Source organism: Dipteris shenzhenensis, chromosome 17 (genome assembly GCF_047967505.1).
Source record: "Dipteris shenzhenensis isolate YYH24624 ecotype China chromosome 17, Dip_SZ_1.0, whole genome shotgun sequence".
Taxonomy (NCBI): domain Eukaryota; kingdom Viridiplantae; phylum Streptophyta; class Polypodiopsida; order Gleicheniales; family Dipteridaceae; genus Dipteris; species Dipteris shenzhenensis.
This window is the reverse complement of record NC_141612.1, coordinates 6764931-6784765: the sequence shown is the minus strand read 5'-3', so window position 1 is coordinate 6784765 and position 19835 is coordinate 6764931. Positions and strand designations below refer to the sequence as shown.

Sequence of the window (19835 nt, the reverse complement as noted above, 5' to 3'; positions counted from 1 at the left end):
CCTCGCATTATCCATATGCCATCTGAGCAAACCTCGACGAGAGAACTCCAAAGCACATGGCACATATATTTAGAAAATGCATCCCCACTAAACAAACTACAACCTCTGCATCAACACGATACAATCTATGATCCCAAAAGAAACTCTCAACCTTTCTTCCTTGTAGCATGGAATTGTAATGGTCATCTTCATTACCTTTTTGGCATGGTATTTCAATGGAGATGGAATTTCAATAATCATCCACAATACTTTATGTAAGTTTTTAAATTTATAAGACCAAGCAAGTTTTACTTGTTTTTACTTTAAAAAGTTTCGTCAAAATACTTTCTTGAAATAATTACTAGCTATAATTACATGAATAAACTACAAGTAAAACATAGGCGTGAGGAAACTACAACATCCACTAAAATAAAACAAACTACCAAGCTTTGCATCAACACGATCAATCTATGATCCCAAAAGAAACTCCTTTGGAAATTCTCCACTGAAAGTTTTAATAAAATATCCATTTACATATTAGAGATATTATTCACTCTGCAAATTTTTATCTCACCCTTTCTTCATTTTAGCATGGAATTGTGATGTCATTTACATTACTTTTTTAGCATGCTTTTTCAATAGGGATAGAATTTCAATGGTCAGCCACATTACTTTATGTAACTTTTTAATTCATAAGACTAAGCAAATTTTACTTGCCCATACATATCTTGCATAGCCACAGAGAGAGAGAGAGAGTCATTACAAAAGACTTCTATAACTTCAATGGATAACCAAATATAGGTAGCTCTAAGCACATCCAAATGCTTGTGAGTTGAAAGGCTACCCAAACCCCTCATATAACACACAAATGCTAATGTCTATTGAGCATCCTCACAATCGAGGCTACCAGACTATTAATAAAATTGAATGAATGTGTTCAAGCATGCAACGCTCCATGCAAAAGTCTCACACGACGGAAGCCACAAAAAAATTTGCAGAACCAAAAGTAGCACAAAGTCATGAGAGGAGCCTAAACCCAATTTAAACATCCCTTGTGTAAGCTCCGAGTAGTAGGCAACCATGGCTATTTGAGATCTAATCCTTTTGTTAGCATATAAATGTCAACGTAACATAACAAGTGAGTACATGTACTCCTAAGCACTGCCTTCAATTGGTTCTGACAAAGGAAAACAATTGTCAAGATGAATGAATGATTAATTTGCAACACCTGAGATGGAAGCTCGTGTATAGGAAAGTTCGAATGATTTGCAAACTAAGAGAGAGAGAGAGAGGTTAAAAATATGAGTGAGAGAGAAAGAACCAAAATAGAAAAAGCCAAAATATGCAAACTAAGAGAGAGAGAGAGAGAGAGAGAGAGTTTTAAAAAAAGAAGTGTGAGTGAGAGAGAAAGAACCAAAATAGAAAAAACCAAAATAGAAAGGGGCCACGTGGTGAAAAATGGTGTAAGAAAAGTGTAACGATAGCGCTGCCTAGAAGGCAGTGCTAAAAAGCACTAACATGAATACTTCGTTGCATATGAAGATGCAAACACACGTGGAAATTTGCATGGGAACTTCAAAGGAGGCTGGCCGACTACCTGTAGAGAGAAGCTTATGGAGCTGGGTTGCAGAATGGAGGAGTTAGGAAGACCTACGAAGCAGTCGTGCAATAGAAAGTAAGCTCAAGCAAAACCCAAGGGACCAAGCCTTGACTTGGATAGCTGCAATAGACCGTGAAGCTAGCTTGCAAGAAGCACTCAAGACTGGAAGCAAAGAACTACTGGACGTAGTCACGGCAGTGCTATGAAGACAAAGAATTGAAGGAACGAAAGCAAGAGTCTATGCGTTGTCACGTGCACCTATGGAGTGCTTCTAATTTTAATCCAAAGACTTGTGCGGAGTCTCTTTGCTCTCGAGCTCAATTCAAAACGTTAGTCCCGTACTTTGCAAAAGCAACAAGCAATAGAAATGCAAAACCAAACGCAAACACCAACCATCATCACCTTGCAATGAACCCACGCCTTGAACTCCTCCGCCCTTGCACAACGCGCTCCACACAACTCCGCGCTTGTCTGCAACCTCTACTCCATGGAACCAGAATCGAATGGGCACGACGAACCAGAGAACCTCGTATAAACGCAACCATGCAATGCCCCAGCCACACAAGGCCATGCAAAGCTCCAGTTGCTTGCACTAAAGCCTCCCTCGAATGACAACTGGCTCCAGTTAACTGACGTGGAGCCACCATGGCCATCCTGAGCAACAACGTTTAAAATTGCCGCCCCAAAAACGATATTGCAATTGCTCTAAACCACACGACAAGTGGAAATTCACATTCCCCAACAAAAACGATCCCGATTTCAATCCTGAAGCACTTCTCTACGAGAGTGCTGATAAAGGTGGTGTCATGGAAGCTAAATGACAAAGTAATTCACTACCTCTCATGTAAGGCTGAAAACTTAATCCAAACAAAGTGACAACATCATTTAGGACCCTCACAAAAAGACAAAAGCCTAAACCTAAACTCATTACAATGGCCTAAACTACCACTAATCCTAACACTAAACATGCATTAACAGGGCTTGACCAAATAAACTACGTCTAAACAATGAACCTGATCAGCAAAAAAAATCTCCATCTCTCCATAGACCCTTAGTAGGGCCAAAAATGTATTAATTAGTGTTAAAAGCACGAGGGGAGTCGCCTCAATATCAAATAGTGGTAAAAGTAGGAGGGGATGGTTGAGCAGCAAAGGAAACTTTCATGCTCTAGAGGATACATATTTCTTCCTCATTAAACCTAAGGATGACTGCACCTCAAACAATTGGACATTATTCATGCCACAAAACTATTTCAGACCACAAATATTGAAAGGGAATCGAATCACAAGCATTCTTAAGGATTTCCATTTGAGGAATTAGACAATGCCCCTCACTACATGAATCGAAGAAGGCCCATTAGATACCATAGGAATTTCACGGTTTATCAAACCAGGGCTGACCTTAAACTAAAGCCTTCTCATTTGATGAGCTGCAGCTGAACACAATCCCTTTGTTCCCACATAAATGAAGACCTCTCATGGTCACAATCAGGGTGTGCTTTTGGAAGTGTGGCAAGGTCTTAAAACCTCAAATCCTACCATCCATGCCATCCAAGGCACCACTCCAAATACCCTTCAAAGGAGGTAACTGAGCCACGAATGCACCCCATGGTGGAGAACCTATACCGCTCCCTCGAACTCGCCCATCCATACGAAGGGACAGGTACCTGCAAAGATAAGGAAGTTCAACAGACAAATTCAAACATGCAGTTGACCGAATTCTGCTACTACACCGGAGCTTTAAAGAAAAATTCAAGAGTAGGCACTGAGAAAATAGATCATACACAGGGGAATCTTCTGACACGTTTGCCAGCTGCTTTTGCTCCTTCAGCCACCTGCCATGAAATCCAACTTGCTTCACATAACACAACTTAGCTCACAGTCTTTCCCTACTTTCTAAATTAAGTACCATTTGCGCTATCTAAACGTAAAGGACTTGCCTGGTCCATTCACTTGTGTAAATAGGTGTTGCCCTCCATAGTTTCTGTACCTGGGCCCCTGTTATTACATTCGAAAACCCTCCAGCTTCACTTTCCTTGGAATTGAAAGTCCCTTCTGAAGTTAACTCTATTTTTGGGACCTGTCCATCTGTGGCAAAAGGAACTACCAGCACTCCTCTCTCCATCAGACTAGAGGAGAATGGCTCACTTCTTCTGAAAGCTTCTTCAATGTGAGCTGCAGGGCCTGCAACAATAACAAGACGGGCAACACCTCTCATCTGCCCCACTGATATAACCTTGCTGTTCTTCAACTCCAATTTCAGACTAGCTAAAGATTCCTCTCTTGAGAGCTTTGCTAACTGCTGGTCCCTTGCTTTGACATCGATGCTGTATAAAAATGCAAAAACCAAAATTGCAACCAGGTCTATTCCCAACCCGCTCAAGACCTCTATAGTTGGGGACGCGTTGGGTGCATGTCCTAGGGCAGCAATCAATCGAGGGAGAGAAGTCAATGCTCCAATGCTACCACTCGCCATGAATGCCAAGTAGAAGAACATTCTTACTGATCGGAATGGAGATATGACTTCACTTCTCATCTTGGCATCAGAGCTGGTGTGTTACAAGAAACTTGTATCAGGAATCAAATTCAATACAATCCTCTCTCTCTCTGTGTGCGTACGCGTGCGTGCGCGCGCGTGTGTGTGACTTGGTAGGTCATATGACGTATAAATGTGTGAAACAGAGAAAATAGAATGAGAAAAATATGGGGTCAAGAGGACAAAATGAGTTCGGTATCTATTTTAATAAAGGAGGTCCTCAAACTCAGAAAAAAACAGAAAGAAGACTAATGTTGCCAACAAATAAACGTACAATATCATTAAGATCGTGAGGTTTGTCAAACATTTAAAGCGTCGTTCCCTGCAAATTATATATGCACACACGTGTGCATTCTGATGATTTGTCTTCATGGTCCTTCTCCCACAGTTCTTCTCATTTCGCTGCATCATTTGTTGCACTTGCTGATTATTTTGGGCCACAGACCGGAAGACCATGGACAGATGGTAGACTTACTAATGGATCGAACACCGGTATGCTTGAGTTCTGTGTGGAAGTATGATACCTTCTTCTACATGGCTACTAGGCAACCCATTAGATAGGTGCATGTCCTTGAGTGTAGTAGTACGATGTACCACCATACTGACTGGGGCCTTCAATTGCCGTAGCCTTGGGGGATCTCAAATCGGGGAATGTCTAAACTTGGTGATGAGGCAAAACTGTGCTAGTGCCCCATTGGCCAACCCTGATAGCACAATCGTAAATGGCCTTTGCCTGCCCAAATACACCCTCAAACGCTGGTCCAAATCTTCTTTTTCTTAAGTATAACAGGCTCAGTTGCCCATTCGATTATGGAGGCCCTTTTAAACTTTCAAGGAAAAAATGCCAGCCTAGATCTGAAATCAATCCAAATATCAAGGTAGCAGATATTATACCTAGATACCCAATCCATGCACACAGACTACTTCTGACAGCAAAAGACTACTTTTAATGCTGGCTGAAGAGGCTGTCTTTTGTTGGAGACTGCACACTTTGCAAGGGTCAAGCAATGGCTCCTCAGCGGAGGGCTGAACCTCTGCACTGAAGACTGGGTTGCTTGCCCACGGTCTGACTAGCAGTCTGTACAATCTTTGGCCGACTTTGGACAGAAAAGAGGGTATAGTCTGAGCTAGCTTTTAGTGCCTGGAAAGAACGTACAATGTTCCACCCTTTTCTGTTGATTAAGGGAAGATTGGGCTCTGTTTGTGCTGCCTATTCATTGTGCCATTGCCTATGTGGGCATGTCATGTGCATGGTGTATCTAGAGTTGGATAGTAGGTGAACGTGGGTTACGGGATAGCATAGGGCTGGATGGCTATTTTTAGCAGAGATTGCTATATATAGAGATTGATTCATATATAGTGCTCGCTTTATATGGAGGGAGCTATTCATAGCATTGTGATATCTATAGCGGGTTTCCTTCTATATAGAGGGAGGGCCAGTGCTATTGTAGAGTACAGTTGAGCGGTCCTCAACTGATGGATGGGGCTTGGACCCAAGCTGGGACTCTATCTACATGGCGGATCATAGGTGGTATATCGAGGGTCCTCTAGACGGGCTCAGGTGGTATGGGACGCTTGGGTTAGATACGAGCCTATGGATGAGTCGAGCCGTAGCCCACGTGCTCGGGGGTGGTCGGGAGGATCGAGGTGCTTGCACTATGATTCTCGTTGGATTGAGGATGAGATTCTAGGTCAGCGATAGGGTCAGATGTTGCGGGGTCGTGTCATTTGGTGTTAGAGCCGCCCTCTCACGACAACAAGTAGAAAGGTGAACTAGCGCAGGATATTTCCAGGTACGATTCTCATATTTACGTAGGATTTTCCATATTCTCTTCTGTTCAAGACGAACATATGGGGTTGGCAATTGCGCTGGTAACTAGTGAAATCGTTGGATTTCTTTAACTAGTTGGGATTCCTCTGTGGTTCGCCTTTAGAGAAGGAATTTGACATTGGATTATCATATGAGAATTTGGAATCGTTGATCAACTAGTTGTTTGAGGAAGGTACGTAATGTAGGAGATTCATGAGGTTGATGAATGATGCGATTGAATGAGCGCTTGGTGAGCTCTTGCGATGGGGATGATAAAAGGGGAGGATTAGGCCATATAGGATTTGAGAAGCCGGGTGCAATTATCCAGGGCTGGATTAGGCTTATGAATTAGGACAAAGGAGTAGTTCGCTGCTGATTGTTGCGGGCTGCGATGCTTTTCTGACGATCTACCACAACCTTAGCTTCGATTTCCTTGTACACAAGGATTAGGTACGAAAAGCAACGCTTTACACAGCATGGACATGTGTGGGCTTGCGTGGACTACTGCGTAGGAGATGGGCGATGCGAGCCTGACGTTTAGGGGACCGCGGACTTTGAGATCATCGCACAACGCTTCACTATTTTTAAATTCGGCCAAGAATAGAAAAACAATGTTGTTTTTGGCAGCATGCTTTTGCAAAAATGTGGATGAGCTTTTCCTAAAAGCCCATGTGTTTGTTGATTCAACGCATTAGGCTTTTGGAATCCCCACCTTTATAAGACTCCCACCCTTGCTCTATTTCCTCGATTTCCCCTTCACCCTCTTCATTATCCTCTACTGTTCATACCTTGCTTGTTGTTCCTATGGAAGGTCATCAAAGCAATCAAACTCCATCCCTGGACTATTGTTTTATCGAGATGGAGGACGAGGCTACATCGAAGATTATTCCTCGTAGACCTCATGACCTGATACGAGAAATGGATTCCTTAATGGATATACTCTGGGCAGCTCTTCATTACTATAAAACCCCTCAGAAATATATTGACGAAGGCTCGTGCTGTTCTAAATGTAGACAGCTTGTTTTAGAGTCTTTATACTGCTTCCGAGTTATTGAGAAGCAATGAAGAGGTTGAAATCCTCAGTTTTAAGCGACACCTAATTATTTTTGGCTCGACTGGATCTTTTGAACCACTCTTGGTTCAAGAAGCTCCCCAATTTTGTATGAATTATGTTCTCAATTGTCTTGTTATTAAATTGACAGCGTTTTGGTTACTTTGGTTTTGATTTGTGGCTGGAGCGAAGTACTTCACTAAGATTGATTTGCGTACGGGTTATCACCAAATCCGTATCTATGCTAAACACATAGATAGGACCGCATTCCGAACTAGGTATGGTCATTACGAGTTTCTGGTATTACCGTTTGGTTTGACCAATGCTCCTGCTACTTTTCAGCAGATGATGAACGATTTGTTCAGGGATTTTCTAGGCAAATTTGTTGTAGTGTTCTTAGATGACATCTTGGTATATAGTCGAACGCTTGAGGATCACATAGGACACCTCCGGATTGTCTAAGTTATTCTAAGATAGCATAAGGTCTATGCCAAGATGAGTAAATGTGACTTCTTTATGAAGGAGATCATTTACTTAGGACACAAGATTTCTTCTGAAGGTATTAGCATTGATCTGGATCGTATCCAGAAGGTTTTGGAATGGCCTATCCCTCAGACTGTGAAACAACTTCGTTCTTTCCTAGGATTTACGGTATTTCTTCGGAAGTCTGTGCGTGATTATTCACATATCACGGCACCCTTGACAAACATATTGAAAGGTCGTGGACGCAGGTCTACTCAGCCAATCTCTTGGAATGATGCAATGAACAAGGCTTTTGAAACCTTGAAGTTTTCTATCAAGGAAGCACCCGTTCTTGCATTACCCGATCCTACCCGGCCTTATGTTTTAGAGGCCGATGCGAGTGATTATGCGATTGGGGCAGCTCTATTCCAAGAGGGCAGACCTGTAGCTTTCGAGAGTAAGAAACTAGACGACACTCAATATCGTTGGCCCACACTCGAGAAGAAACTTTATGCAATAGTGTATGCTCTTAAGGTTTGGAGACACTACTTGTATGGTTCAAAGTTCCTTGTATTGACTGATCATCAGTCAATTAAGTATGTGTGTGACGAATCAGAATTGAGGGGCAGGAAAGCTCGATAGGCAGAATTAATGCAAGATTTTGATTTCGAAATACGTTATCGTAAGGGTTCGTTGAATAGTGTGGCAGATGCCTTAAGTCGAGTTAAGTTGGTAAATGCTCTGTCATTTACGGAAATATCCTCAGACCTATTTCAATCCTTGAGAGGGCTATACGCAACTGATAGTCATTTCAGTTCTTATTGGCAGAGAGTCCAGGATGGGAGCTCCATGGTTGACCAGGACTCAGGGATTGTGCCACCTACGGTACAGGCGGCGGGAGGTCAGTGGATGATTAGGAACGGCTTGCTGTTCCGGAATGAAAAGATTTGTGTGCCAGATGTTTCGGACCTTAAATCCAAGATTCTCTGGGAGTGTCATGATGCTCCTAGTGCTGGACATCCGGGTATACATAGGCTCTGTCTCTTGTGAAGCATACCTTTTATTGGCCTAAGATGCGTGCATTTATTGAGAACTATGTAGTAGGTTGCCGGGTTTGTCAGGTTACTAAGGCAGAACGCCTTAGAAGCGCGGGTTTATTACAGCCATTACAGATTCCAGGTAATAAATGGGAAAGTATTTCCACGGATTTTATTACTGGTTTGCCTCGAACGCGCAAGGGTCATGACTCCATTTGGGTCATAGTCGACCGTTTGACAAAAATGGCTAGATTCCTACCTACTAGAACAACTATTTCAGCTGTTCAGCTGGCTCACGAGTTTGTGGACCACTTGTTTAAGCTGTATGGTTTGCCATCTGACATAGTCAGTGACAGGGACTCAAAGTTTATAAGTAACTTTTGGACACTTGTATTTGAGAAGTTAGAAACTACTCTAAGTATGAGTTCCTCGGATCATGCACAATCCGATGGCAGTACAGAGAAGGTTCACCAGTTCGTTGAAGACATGCTTCGGGCATATGTATCTAAGAGACAGTCTTCATGGGAAGATTATCTACCTATGATAGAATATGCTTACAACAGTGCAAAGCATTCTAGTACTGGTTACAGTCCTTTTATGCTTATGTACGGGTTTCAACCTAAGTCACCAGTTATGGTTGGATTAAAAGGAATTCAAAATGACGCTGCTAAGAACTTCTTGCTAGATATGCAGGAAATGTTGCAGTTTGCCAAGGAGTCTATTAGAAGTGCCCAAGATCAGGACAGATTTTATGCTAATAAACATCGTTCGCCTAGAGAGTTCTCTGAAGGAACGATGGTATATTTGCGAATTATTAAGGAATCCAAGAGCCTAAGCACTGGTTTGGTTCCGAAATTATCCCCCAGATACTGTGGCCCATTCAAGGTCATTAAAAGAATTGGACCAGTTGCATATCGACTAGAATTGCCTCCTGATGTTAAAGTACATCCAGTCTTTCATGTCAGTAGACTGAAAGAAGTCTTGGGTGCGGATGATCAACTTGTTTCTCCTCACGAGATAATAGAAGTTACAGATTTGACTTTTATTCCACACGAACCTGAGTGTATTCTTGAATTTCGTGACAGATAGATTCGCAATCGATCTATCACGGAATACAAGATCAAGTGGAAGGATCGTGTTGAGGAGGATGCAACATGGGAGACATTACAAAACCTCCAGAGAACATTTCCGGGTTTTTTAGCGAACTCAGGAGTGAGTTCTTAGAGGAGGGGGAGTATGTCATGTGCACGGATTGGTATCTGACGTGTACTAGGTACACAGGACTAGCTCAGGTTAGCCTGGGGAGGCTTAGAGCTAGGCAGGCTTGATTCTCGGGTTGAGTGGCAAGGGTACAAACTATTTATAGGTCTTCGCTATTTTTGGCGCCAGGGCCCGAGTCTATAAAAGGGGCCCAGGGGGTTCAATTCTCAGTGTGCAGTTGGGAGCAAGTTTCGTTCCCAGGTGCTAGGTCTGATCCTGGATTGAGTCACGGATGCGCACCTGCATCTTAGCGTGGCCCAAGGCCCAGTGGCAGATCCAGGGCTTCACAGCGCCACCTGGTGGTATGGGACACCAGGTTGGTTTGGATCTGATTGGGAGTTCGTGCCAATAGCTCAGCTCGTGGCTCGGAGGGGACATCTCATGATTCGGGATCACATCCCGTAGATGTCATGGTTGGGTGGTGAGCAGCCTGCTCGGTTTCTCACGTGGTGTGTGTTTGTTTTGCAAATCAGAGGTTTCAGGAGTGCGGGGATGTGTCATGAGGTCCGTCCTATCACAGCTTTTCTCAGGGAGACCGCCCGAGACGAGGGGTGACTCTGAACATAGCCCAGCGGGTTCAGAGTTCAAGGAGACCACACCCTCCGCCGCCACCACAGCGTGAACAAATTGTCGAATTGATCTGAGGGGGGTGGACAGCTAACGAGCTGCTAGTAGCATGAACGGAAACAGTCGCTGAGGAATGATGCAGAGCAAAAGTGGACTGATGAGAGGCTTTGATAGTGGGATGTTGAACTTGAGAACTTGACCCTCTTAATGTCATGACCTTCCTTTGAGCAGCCGCGTCAAATGTTGGGTCGATCTGATATCAATTAAAATGAACATATTGTGGTGAATGTTTTGTTGTAGATGACAAATGAATGTGTTAGGGCACTTGGATCATATTTAATTTTCTTCGTCTTGATGCTTGCAAAGAAACTATCAATCTTGGGATCAGGTATAATTTGATCATAACATGCGATAATGAAAAAGTAAATTACAGCAAAGCTTGCACAAAGGTTTGAAATGACTGATTTAGGTCTGCTGCATTATTTTGTTGCATAGTGAACTGAATTTGAAAGGAGGATAGCAGCTTTGTTTCACAGAACAAGTACACAAAGGACCTACTCAAGAAATTCAGAATGGAAGATTGTAAACCTTCTGCCACACCCATGGAAACAGGTTTTTAAAATACAGCAGATGATGGTGGTGGTGATGTTGATGCCACTCTTTATACACAGCTTGTGTGCATTCTGGTACATTTGACTACTATCAGGCCAGATATCTCACATACTGGAAGTAGTAAGTCATTCATTGGAAAGCTGCAGAAGGAATTCTAAGGCATGTAAAGGAACATTGCATATGGGGTTATAGTATGGTAAATCACACAATGTGATGCTTGATGAGCACGTGTCTCAGATAGGGAGGCGAAGCTCAGACCAACAGTTCAAGAAGACAATATAGCTCTACTACTAGTACAGCCATAGTTCTTGGTGTATCAGGAGACAATTTAACCAAGGTAGAATATATGGCAAACACAACATCAGTTTGTCAGAGCATAAATGCTTGCTCATTTGGGATTTCATCCAGATGATTCCACTCAGATTCTTTGTGACAACCAAAGTTGGAATGCATTGACAAATAATCAAATGTTCCATGCCCACACAAAGCACATGGATATTCCCAGTCTCACTTCATTAGGGAGAAAGTACAAGATGGAGAGGTAGAAATGGTGTATTGCCCTACACAAGAGAACTAGAAGATATCTTCACCAAAGCTTTATTAAGAGAGAGATTCATCATGCACAAAGAGGCCTTGGGTTTCACACAAATAATGTAATCATTAAACGGGGAATTATAGCATAATGACCACATCTTTTGAATTGTTCTGCATGTCTGAAAGGGTAGTCCTGCATTCAAATCATGAATTCTCAACATTCTCATATGTAATGCTCAGCTTATGAGATGATGACTCGATAGCCCTCCAATAAGCTTTGAGTTGACATGCATGTTTTATTTTGGACGACTAAGGGCTGACATAGCACCTATTGCCAGATCCCACTAGGAGATGCATCCTAGACTCAGGTTTTACCCTTCGGCTCATTATAAAAGGCTGAAACCCATATTTTCAATTCATTTTAGCATATGCAACATTTGGGAATTCAATTGAGCATTCTACTATCTCGTTGTGCTCTACCATTTTTAGGGTTTCATGTTCTAGGATCCTAACACAGCATGGGCGTATGCTTTTACTTTCCTGCCCTCAAGGCAGCCCTGTGCTGCCTCACTAGGGGATGCAAGTAATGATGGATGACGACCTGCAGAGGTGGAAACTGCTTGTTAATAAGTTTGAAAATGAACTGAGATAATCACCAACTCTACACTACCAGATCAGAAATCTTGAGTCTCACTCTGTTAAATATAATTCAAGGACTATCAGATAGTATCCACTTAAAGACTTATTGTCTCTGCAGCAGCAAGTCATAAATGTGATAAGGACACACATGCTTAGAACATACACAGACATGAAAGGAGCATCGTGAACAGTTTCAATCTTTTCAAAAATCCTGCTTGGAGACTTTGAGGAAAATTTCCAGCCATCCTCATAACATTGAATGAGCCAAAAAATGTGTTTGCCCATAAACGGAATGAGACCATGCATTCACACGTGGGAAACATAGGCCCCATCCTTCCAAGTTCCGGAGATGTTATTTCCTTACACTGAAACGCCATGCTGTACATAATTCAGCGCTCCTATATTCGGTCCCCAAGATAGTACATCCCATAGATTTTTTAAAGTTGGAGTTAAGTGGTACAAAACTTATGTTGCCACCCAGTGTTCATTTATGCGTTTCGATGACCTCAGATCGTCTGCAGATTCTGGCCAAGTGAACTACTGAGGTTGATTACAACGGTGTTCTTTCTGTGTTGAGTTTATGAAGTCTGTTGAAAACTTTAGAAACAATCCATTACATGATTTGGAGCCTTGATCAGTTTTCTAGCCATCGTCTTGGAGTTTGAGCGTATAAGGCCAGTTAATGAATTTGCGTAGTCAAGAACGCGCATGTAAAATGAGATGGGGGACTCACAGCAAAGATTTTGCTGTGTAGCACGTAGAATTAACATGTTTTTAAATCGTTCCTAGTGGCGTAACGTGACATTCAAATCGAATCAATCAAATCTACCCGGGTAGCTAATTGAGATAGACCCATTTTTAAAAAGTAGGGGCTAGCAAGCGTTGCAATTAGAAATAGCACGCCCAAATAAATATGTAAAGATTATTCCACAAGGTCACTCGCCTTGGCATTTTCGCTTGCAGCTGTACCTGATCTTGGGTGAGGTCCGAGCATCATCGGCACCCCCGGAACAGACAACAACACCTCTCTTGGGTCGACCAAGAGAACTAACGAGCCAAAAGCTGCAGAGAGCAGTTGCGGAACTCGGAGCTCCATCCCCGATGAGAAGCAAACGTTGAGAGCCAAATCCAGCAGAAGAAGCGACAAGCGGGCTACGCTCGAAGGAGAAACCAAGTGAAGAGCAAATTGGAGGGCAAACGAGGCTGGAAAGAACACTCTCCATGGAGGACAACAGTTCAAAGCAAGCAATCAGGGGCGCCCATGACTGAATTGGGCAACAAATGGAGAGGCAAGAGTGATTGAAATGGTAATGCAGGAAAGGGAAATGAACCCATTAACGCCAAATGCCAAACAAAGACCATATCACTACCCAGCAGCCTATCGACACAACTGCTGGCCGAGATTCAAAGACACAAGAGTCATTAGCCTTGATCAAGTCCTTCCTGAATGCTTTCGAAAATTTGGTAAATGTGTGGAGTTGGTGCCTCTCCCTCTTGTGTCAAGGACAGCAGGCCACGTATTCTAATTCATTTACTAGCTCGAACTCACCCATCTTTCTAACTTTGCTCTCCACGTATTCTAATTGCATTTGCTAACTCTAACTCACCCATCTTTCTAACTTTACTCTCATCGCTTTGGAACGCGCTTTTGACACCTTCCATGCGGATGTCGAGATTTCCGTTGGCCTGCCCTTTATGGAAGGTCTTTCTGATTGTTCGTTTTGAAAGCTAAAATTATTTTGTGGGATTTTATTTCGCCCGTCCACTGTCAAAAACCTAATAGGCACTTCCTTTAAATGTTTATGATGGGGCCTTTATTGACACTGGTGCTTCTTTGCTTCTCTTGCACCTTCGTTGGCTATTAATTCACCTTGTTGCGTTTCCTTCTTTTGCCTCGTGAATGACAAAAAATTTAAAAGCCTAAACTTGCGCTCTTTTAGCTCACTATCTTAGGTTCATGTAACCTTTGCCTTTTGTCGTTTGTGATTATACATTTTAGGTTGGCCTTATGAATGCCGAAGTCATTCATTCTTTTTCTTCCCAGCATTGACACAATGATTGATCCCAACAACTTCGAAAGGGTAATGGAGCAACAGGTAAAACATCCCCAATTGGATGGTACCACACTAGCCAGCTTGATAAGCTGCCTCGTCATGATGCCAATTGGAACCTTACTAAGAAATTTCCCTACAATGTGGGAGAGTTTCAAGGGATGGGTAGAATCTTCACAGTACTTCCCCCCACCTGAAGATGAAGATAAGGTTATTTCAGTAAAATTCAGTGCTAGGCATGACATAGAAAATGTAACCATCCTGCTGGAGCATAAGGCCTTTGGCCAATACCCTGCAATAGTGGACGGCAGAGCCAGTGTAAACATTTTAGCAAGAGATCTATATGAAGAATGGGGCCTACCTCCGATGCAGAAGGCCACATTCAACATCCACTTAGCTGACCACACTAAAATGAAGCCACTGGGCATCGTTGACAATGTGTCAACAAAAATTGATGGAGTCACGTTCATTCTCCAGTTTACTATCTTGGATCTTCCCAAGGGAGCCACAGCGTACCAAATACCATTCACCCCCTCCCTCTATGTCTACACCCCCCATCCCCCTCCCAACTACCTACGCCCCCCTCTCGGTTCCCTCTATGTCACCCCTCCCTCTACCTCTATACCTGCCCCTCCCTCTACGTCGACACCGCCCGCCCCCTCCTCCCGACTACCTACGCCCTCCTCCCAACTCCCTCTACGTCACCCCTCCCTCTACCTCTACATCCACCCCCTCCCTCTACCTCTACACTCGCCCCCTCCCGACTACCTATGCTACCCTCCCTCTCCCTCTACGTGGCCCCCTCCTAGCTCTCTAGGCATCCTGTCAACCCCCTCTCCCTGGTTTCATCATGCCCTTCCGGCAACAACTGGGCCTGCATTGGTGCCTCTGGTAGCGGATTCTCTCCTACGGGCTCCTACCTTGTTAACCTCGATATCAACACCTGCTCCTCACTCTTTGCCTCTCCATTTAGCACCATTGTTCATGCCTGCACGTGCCCCTCGCCACAAGTTCAAACCTAAATTACCTCGAGACACTCTCTTTGTGGACTTTCATTCGGCTCGGGCAGCCCGAGGAACAGGATCAGCAGGATCAGGACCAACCTTAATGGCATCACCTGGAAATGCACCACAGATGACCAGGGTGCTGGGTCTACCCCACAAAGCACTTCCAAATGCCCTCAAGTAGCTACAAATTCACCTCCCTCCAACAGGATCACTATCATATCCGATGAGGAGCTATCCCCTTTTTCGAGTTCCTCTGATTTAGATAGTGGAGGCTCTGACTATTTTCCCCCCACAGGTACTTTCAAGGCAACATCCAAGGACTCTAGTGGGCACAGTACCGGTGGAGATTTGGCCCAACAAAGTATCGCTGGTGACCTTCCAATCCCTAATTCATCCTCCCAGTATTTGTTTACTCACTTCTACTCTCCCTCGAGACACTTCTTCAACACTAAGGCGATCCATTCTGCACTCGACTCCATCACTCCATATGATTTTGCCTCACTCTTCTACTCCGCCTTCCGCAACGCGGTCTGCAAGTGTCGGGGGGCATATACCTGTACTTGTGGGCCACACCTCACTTTTTTACTTTACCAGTGGAAGGCCATCCCCCCTTACATTGTAACAAGTCGTGTTCCTTTGTCATCCCTCTCCCCTTCGGCTCCCCTGCCACCTCTCCCCCTGTCACTTCCACAGTTCCTGCCTCCTCTCCTCTTTCAAGATGGAGGGCATCTCGGTGAGCGCAACCTGATCCACAGCCTGCCCCAAAGTTGTCCAACACATCTCATCGGTACATTATGTTATAGGTTCCCCAGCAGTGGTGGCCTTTGATTTTTTGCATCAGTGACATGTCTCGCATCTCCATCAGTGACTTCACCCAGAAGTTGGTACAGTAGAATCGACAAGTATTTTGCTAATCTGGGATACATGAAATCTGATGCAGATCATACTCTCTACTACAAAGTTCAAGGGGAAGACATTACTATTGCACTTTTGTACATAGAGGATCTGATTGTGACAGGAAGCTTCATCAAAAAACAAAAACAAGACTTATCTGCAGAGTTCGACATGAAAGATCTTGGACTTATGCACTATTGTCTTGGAATTGAGTTCTGGAGAGATTCAAATAGCACATTCATGAGTCGGCTCAAGTATGTTGACAATCTCCTGAAGAAGTTTCATATGGCAAATTGCAAGATTGCAGCCACTCCCATGGAACAGAGTTTGAAACTTACTAAAGATTCAGAAAAGCCTCCAGTCAATGACAGATACTACAGGCAGCTCATCGGATCTCTTATATATCTAACTATCACATGGCCATATATTTATTATGCAGTAAGCTCACTAGCATAGTTTATGACAAATCCAAAACAGTCTCATTGGAATGCAACCAAAAGAGTCTTGAGATACATTAAAGGTACAAGACAGTTTGGGATAGAATACAGAGGAAGTCATCCAAGGTTACATGGATAGTGTGATAGTGACTATGCTGGAGATCATGAGACCAGGAGATCGACACAGGGATATGCATTTTTCCTTGGTCAAGGTGCTATATCATGGTTGTCAAAAAAAGAGCCAACTGTTTCTTTGTCTTCAATTCAAGTAGAATATAGGGCACTCACTATAGGTGCATCTGAGGCTATATGGCTCAAAAGACTATTGTCAAAAATAGATTACTTTGATGAGTCAAAACCAACAACAATATACTATGATAATCAATCGGCTCAAGCATTGGCCAAGAATCTAGTATATCACTCCAGGACAAAGCACATTGATGTTAGAGAGCACTTCATCAGAGAAAGAGTGTTACTTGGTGACATCACACTGCAACATTGTGTTAGCAAAGAGAATGTTGCAGACATCTTTACTAAACCACTCGGTAGAGAGCTTTTCGAGAAACACCAACTAGCTCTTGATTTGATGCAAAGGAAGGATATTCCCATTAAAGGGGTGTGATGGAATGTAATGTTCAATCCTTCTTTGATTCCCCAGAATCATCATCTTGAGGGAAGGCCTACTTCATGATGTTGATCTTGTGGGAAGGTGTTGAGAGTTCATGCTCAACATCATGTGATCATGTGTGCATAGCACCATCATGTGATCATATGTGCATGAAACTAACCCAATAGAGTTCTATAAAGGAAAGGGTTAGATGCCCTAACCCTAACTCTAAATGGGTTTGTATATATTCTCCATTTTCAACTAAATCTAGTGTACAGTTAGTCATTTGTGGTGTGCTCTCTAGCTATGCCCTCTCTCCTCATCTCCACTCTTCTCCTCTCCCCTCTTCATATTTTGTCACATCTTCTATTCCTTCCGGCTCTTCTCCTGTCCTCAATCATGACATGTGATCAACAATGAAATGTTGAGCTCCTTTTCTTACCACGATTGTGAATTTGAATTCTTGTAGCAATAGAATCCATCAAGTGATCCAACCTGTGGTACATGGCCAATTCACAAGATATAATAAGGCTTGATGATCTGTGTAAAAGATAAAGTCAGTATCCAATAGATAGTGTCGAAATTTCTTCATGTTGTAGATCATTACCAAAGCTTCTCTTTCTATTGTGGTGTTATTGACCTCCGCATCATTTAGCTACCTACTTGCAAAGTATACTCGGTAGTCTTTGTTGTGTTTACCAAGTTGACATAACACACTCCCTACTGCATAGTTGGAACCATCAGTATGTACATGAAATTCTCTGTCCCAATTTGTTCACATTCATCTGTCCAAATGAAGTTGACTAGGGGTCTTGCAATCATGGCATACCTAAGTATGAACCTTCTATAGTATCTGGCATGGCCCATGAAGACTTGGACACCCTTTGCATGGCCCATGAAGACTTGGACACCCTTTGCATTTAGTGGGGGGGTAAGTTCCATGATGATCTTTATTTTGTCCATGTCAGTTGAAATCCCATTTTGAGAGACTGTGTCCCAAGACTACTCCTTGTGTGACCATGAATTAGCATTTTAGAGGTATCAAAGAGATTCCATACTCCTTTCATTTTTTTAGTACTTCTTCAAGGCATTTCAAGTGATCCTTTTTTCTTGAGTGTATGCACAAGTCATCGAGGAAGACTTGTAGGAACTTGTTGAGAAATTCCTTGAAGGCGGTGTACATGACCCTTTTAAAAGTGGATGGGGCATTGCAAAAGACAAATGGCATGACTCTGTATGCAAAAATGCCCCATTCTGTGGCAAACACTGTCTTTACCTAATCTTGAGGTGCAATTTGTACTTGGTTGTACCCACTGAACCGATCCAAGAAGCTATACACTTCAGACCCTACTACCCTTTTTAAAACTGTTTAAGTTAATGGTGATCTCTGATTGTTGTTTTTTCTTTGTGAGACTAGAGATGGATTTTCAATAGGAGTATCACTCCCAAGGAGAGGTCCTTCGGCCATACATGCACCTTCAAGCCATCTAGGATCCCATTCAAAATTTGGGGACTCAGGTGCTCATGTGGGTTAGTCAAATACAACTCCACCACTCTGGTCTGCATTGTTTCGAATTCATTAAAGTGCTCTATCTTGGACTTTTAGCATTGCACACCTATTGGCTAGTGCTGGAGGGTCTATCTTGGGGTATTCTATGGCCATGAGTGCCTGAATTATTGCCAAGTCATTGTCGAATACTTAGCCTTCCAAGGTGGCATTATCAGCTTCTGTTTCTAGATCCCAATCAAAGTCTGCACTATAACCTTCTGTCATGGCCGCTTCAGGGTCAGTGTCCCACTCGACACTTGCCATGAAGACTGTCATTTCCACCTCTTCTGATTTGTCATCCCAGATTGGTGCTTCTAGTTGGATCATTTGGGCATCCACATCTAGAAGCATGGATGTGTTGTTTTATAGTTATCTATTGTAGCCAATGCCTGTATCTAATTATTGATGTCACTTTGTGTATCCCCTTCTATGGGTTTTAGTACATTTGTGGGTACAAGGGATGCATGATAGGTTAAGTTGTAGAGACTTTTTTGAGACGGCAAACCTTATTCTCCTTTCTTGGTTCAACATAACCTGCTGGTTGTTGAATGTAGACTTCCTCGTCTAGGTAACCATTGAGAAATGCATTCTTGACATTGAGCTGATACACATTCCATCTGCTGAGTGTCGCTAGTGATATCAAGAACTGTATGGAATCCATGTTTGCTATTGGAGCATAAGTCTCATCATAGTCTTGACCATATTGATGTGCAAATCCTCTTACAAACTAGTCTGGCTTTGTATCTTTGAATACTTCCATCTAGATTGTACTTCACTTTGTATACCCATTTGTTTTATATGGCCTTCTTTCCTGGTGGAAGGTCACACAATTCCCAAGTATTATTATTATACAAAGCATCCATTTCTACATTCATAACAGTTTGCCATTCTGGCTTGTCTACTGCATCTTTGACTTACACTGGCTCTTTTGTAGCCACGATGGTAGTCATAAGAGCATAGTTGGTGGCTTCAACCTGAATTGTTTTGCCTTTCTGAGCATATGTTGATCTAGTTGGAGGTCTGCTTTCCCTAGTAGATCATCTGAGCTGCTGTGGCTCTGCTTGGGGTGTTGCTGGCAATTCTTGCTCTTCTTCATCAACTTGTTCTATAGATGACTGTGAAGTCGATGCTTCTATCTCCTGTGTGTTTGAGGTTTTCCATTCTTATTCCTCATCAAAGATTACATCTTTGGAGATAATGACGT

General features: G+C 43.0%; 1 protein-coding gene across 1 annotated transcript; it reads right to left on the bottom strand.

Moving 5' to 3' along the window:
- Nucleotides 1–2645: 2645 nt before the first annotated feature.
- Nucleotides 2646–13555, bottom strand: LOC147891599 (LOW PSII ACCUMULATION-like protein). Its single transcript, XM_087388396.1, has 4 exons — nt 13056–13555; nt 3519–4127; nt 3363–3413; nt 2646–3245 (listed from the first exon to the last, which is right to left on the bottom strand). Exons 1-4 carry the CDS (start codon nt 13307–13309, stop codon nt 3107–3109), a joined length of 1053 nt encoding a protein of 350 aa, XP_087244522.1. The 5' UTR covers nt 13310–13555; the 3' UTR covers nt 2646–3106.
- Nucleotides 13556–19835: the final 6280 nt, after the last annotated feature.

Coding starts and splice junctions, on each gene's coding strand:
- LOC147891599 (XM_087388396.1), bottom strand. CDS start 13,309: ATGGAGAGTGTTCTTTCCAGCCTCGTTTGCCCTCCAATTTGCTCTTCA. Junction 4,128..13,055: donor CGGACCTCACCCAAGATCAG/GTACAGCTGCAA, acceptor GTAACACACCAG/CTCTGATGCCAAGATGAGAA. Junction 3,246..3,362: donor GTGTCAGAAGATTCCCCTGT/GTATGATCTATT, acceptor TTATCTTTGCAG/GTACCTGTCCCTTCGTATGG.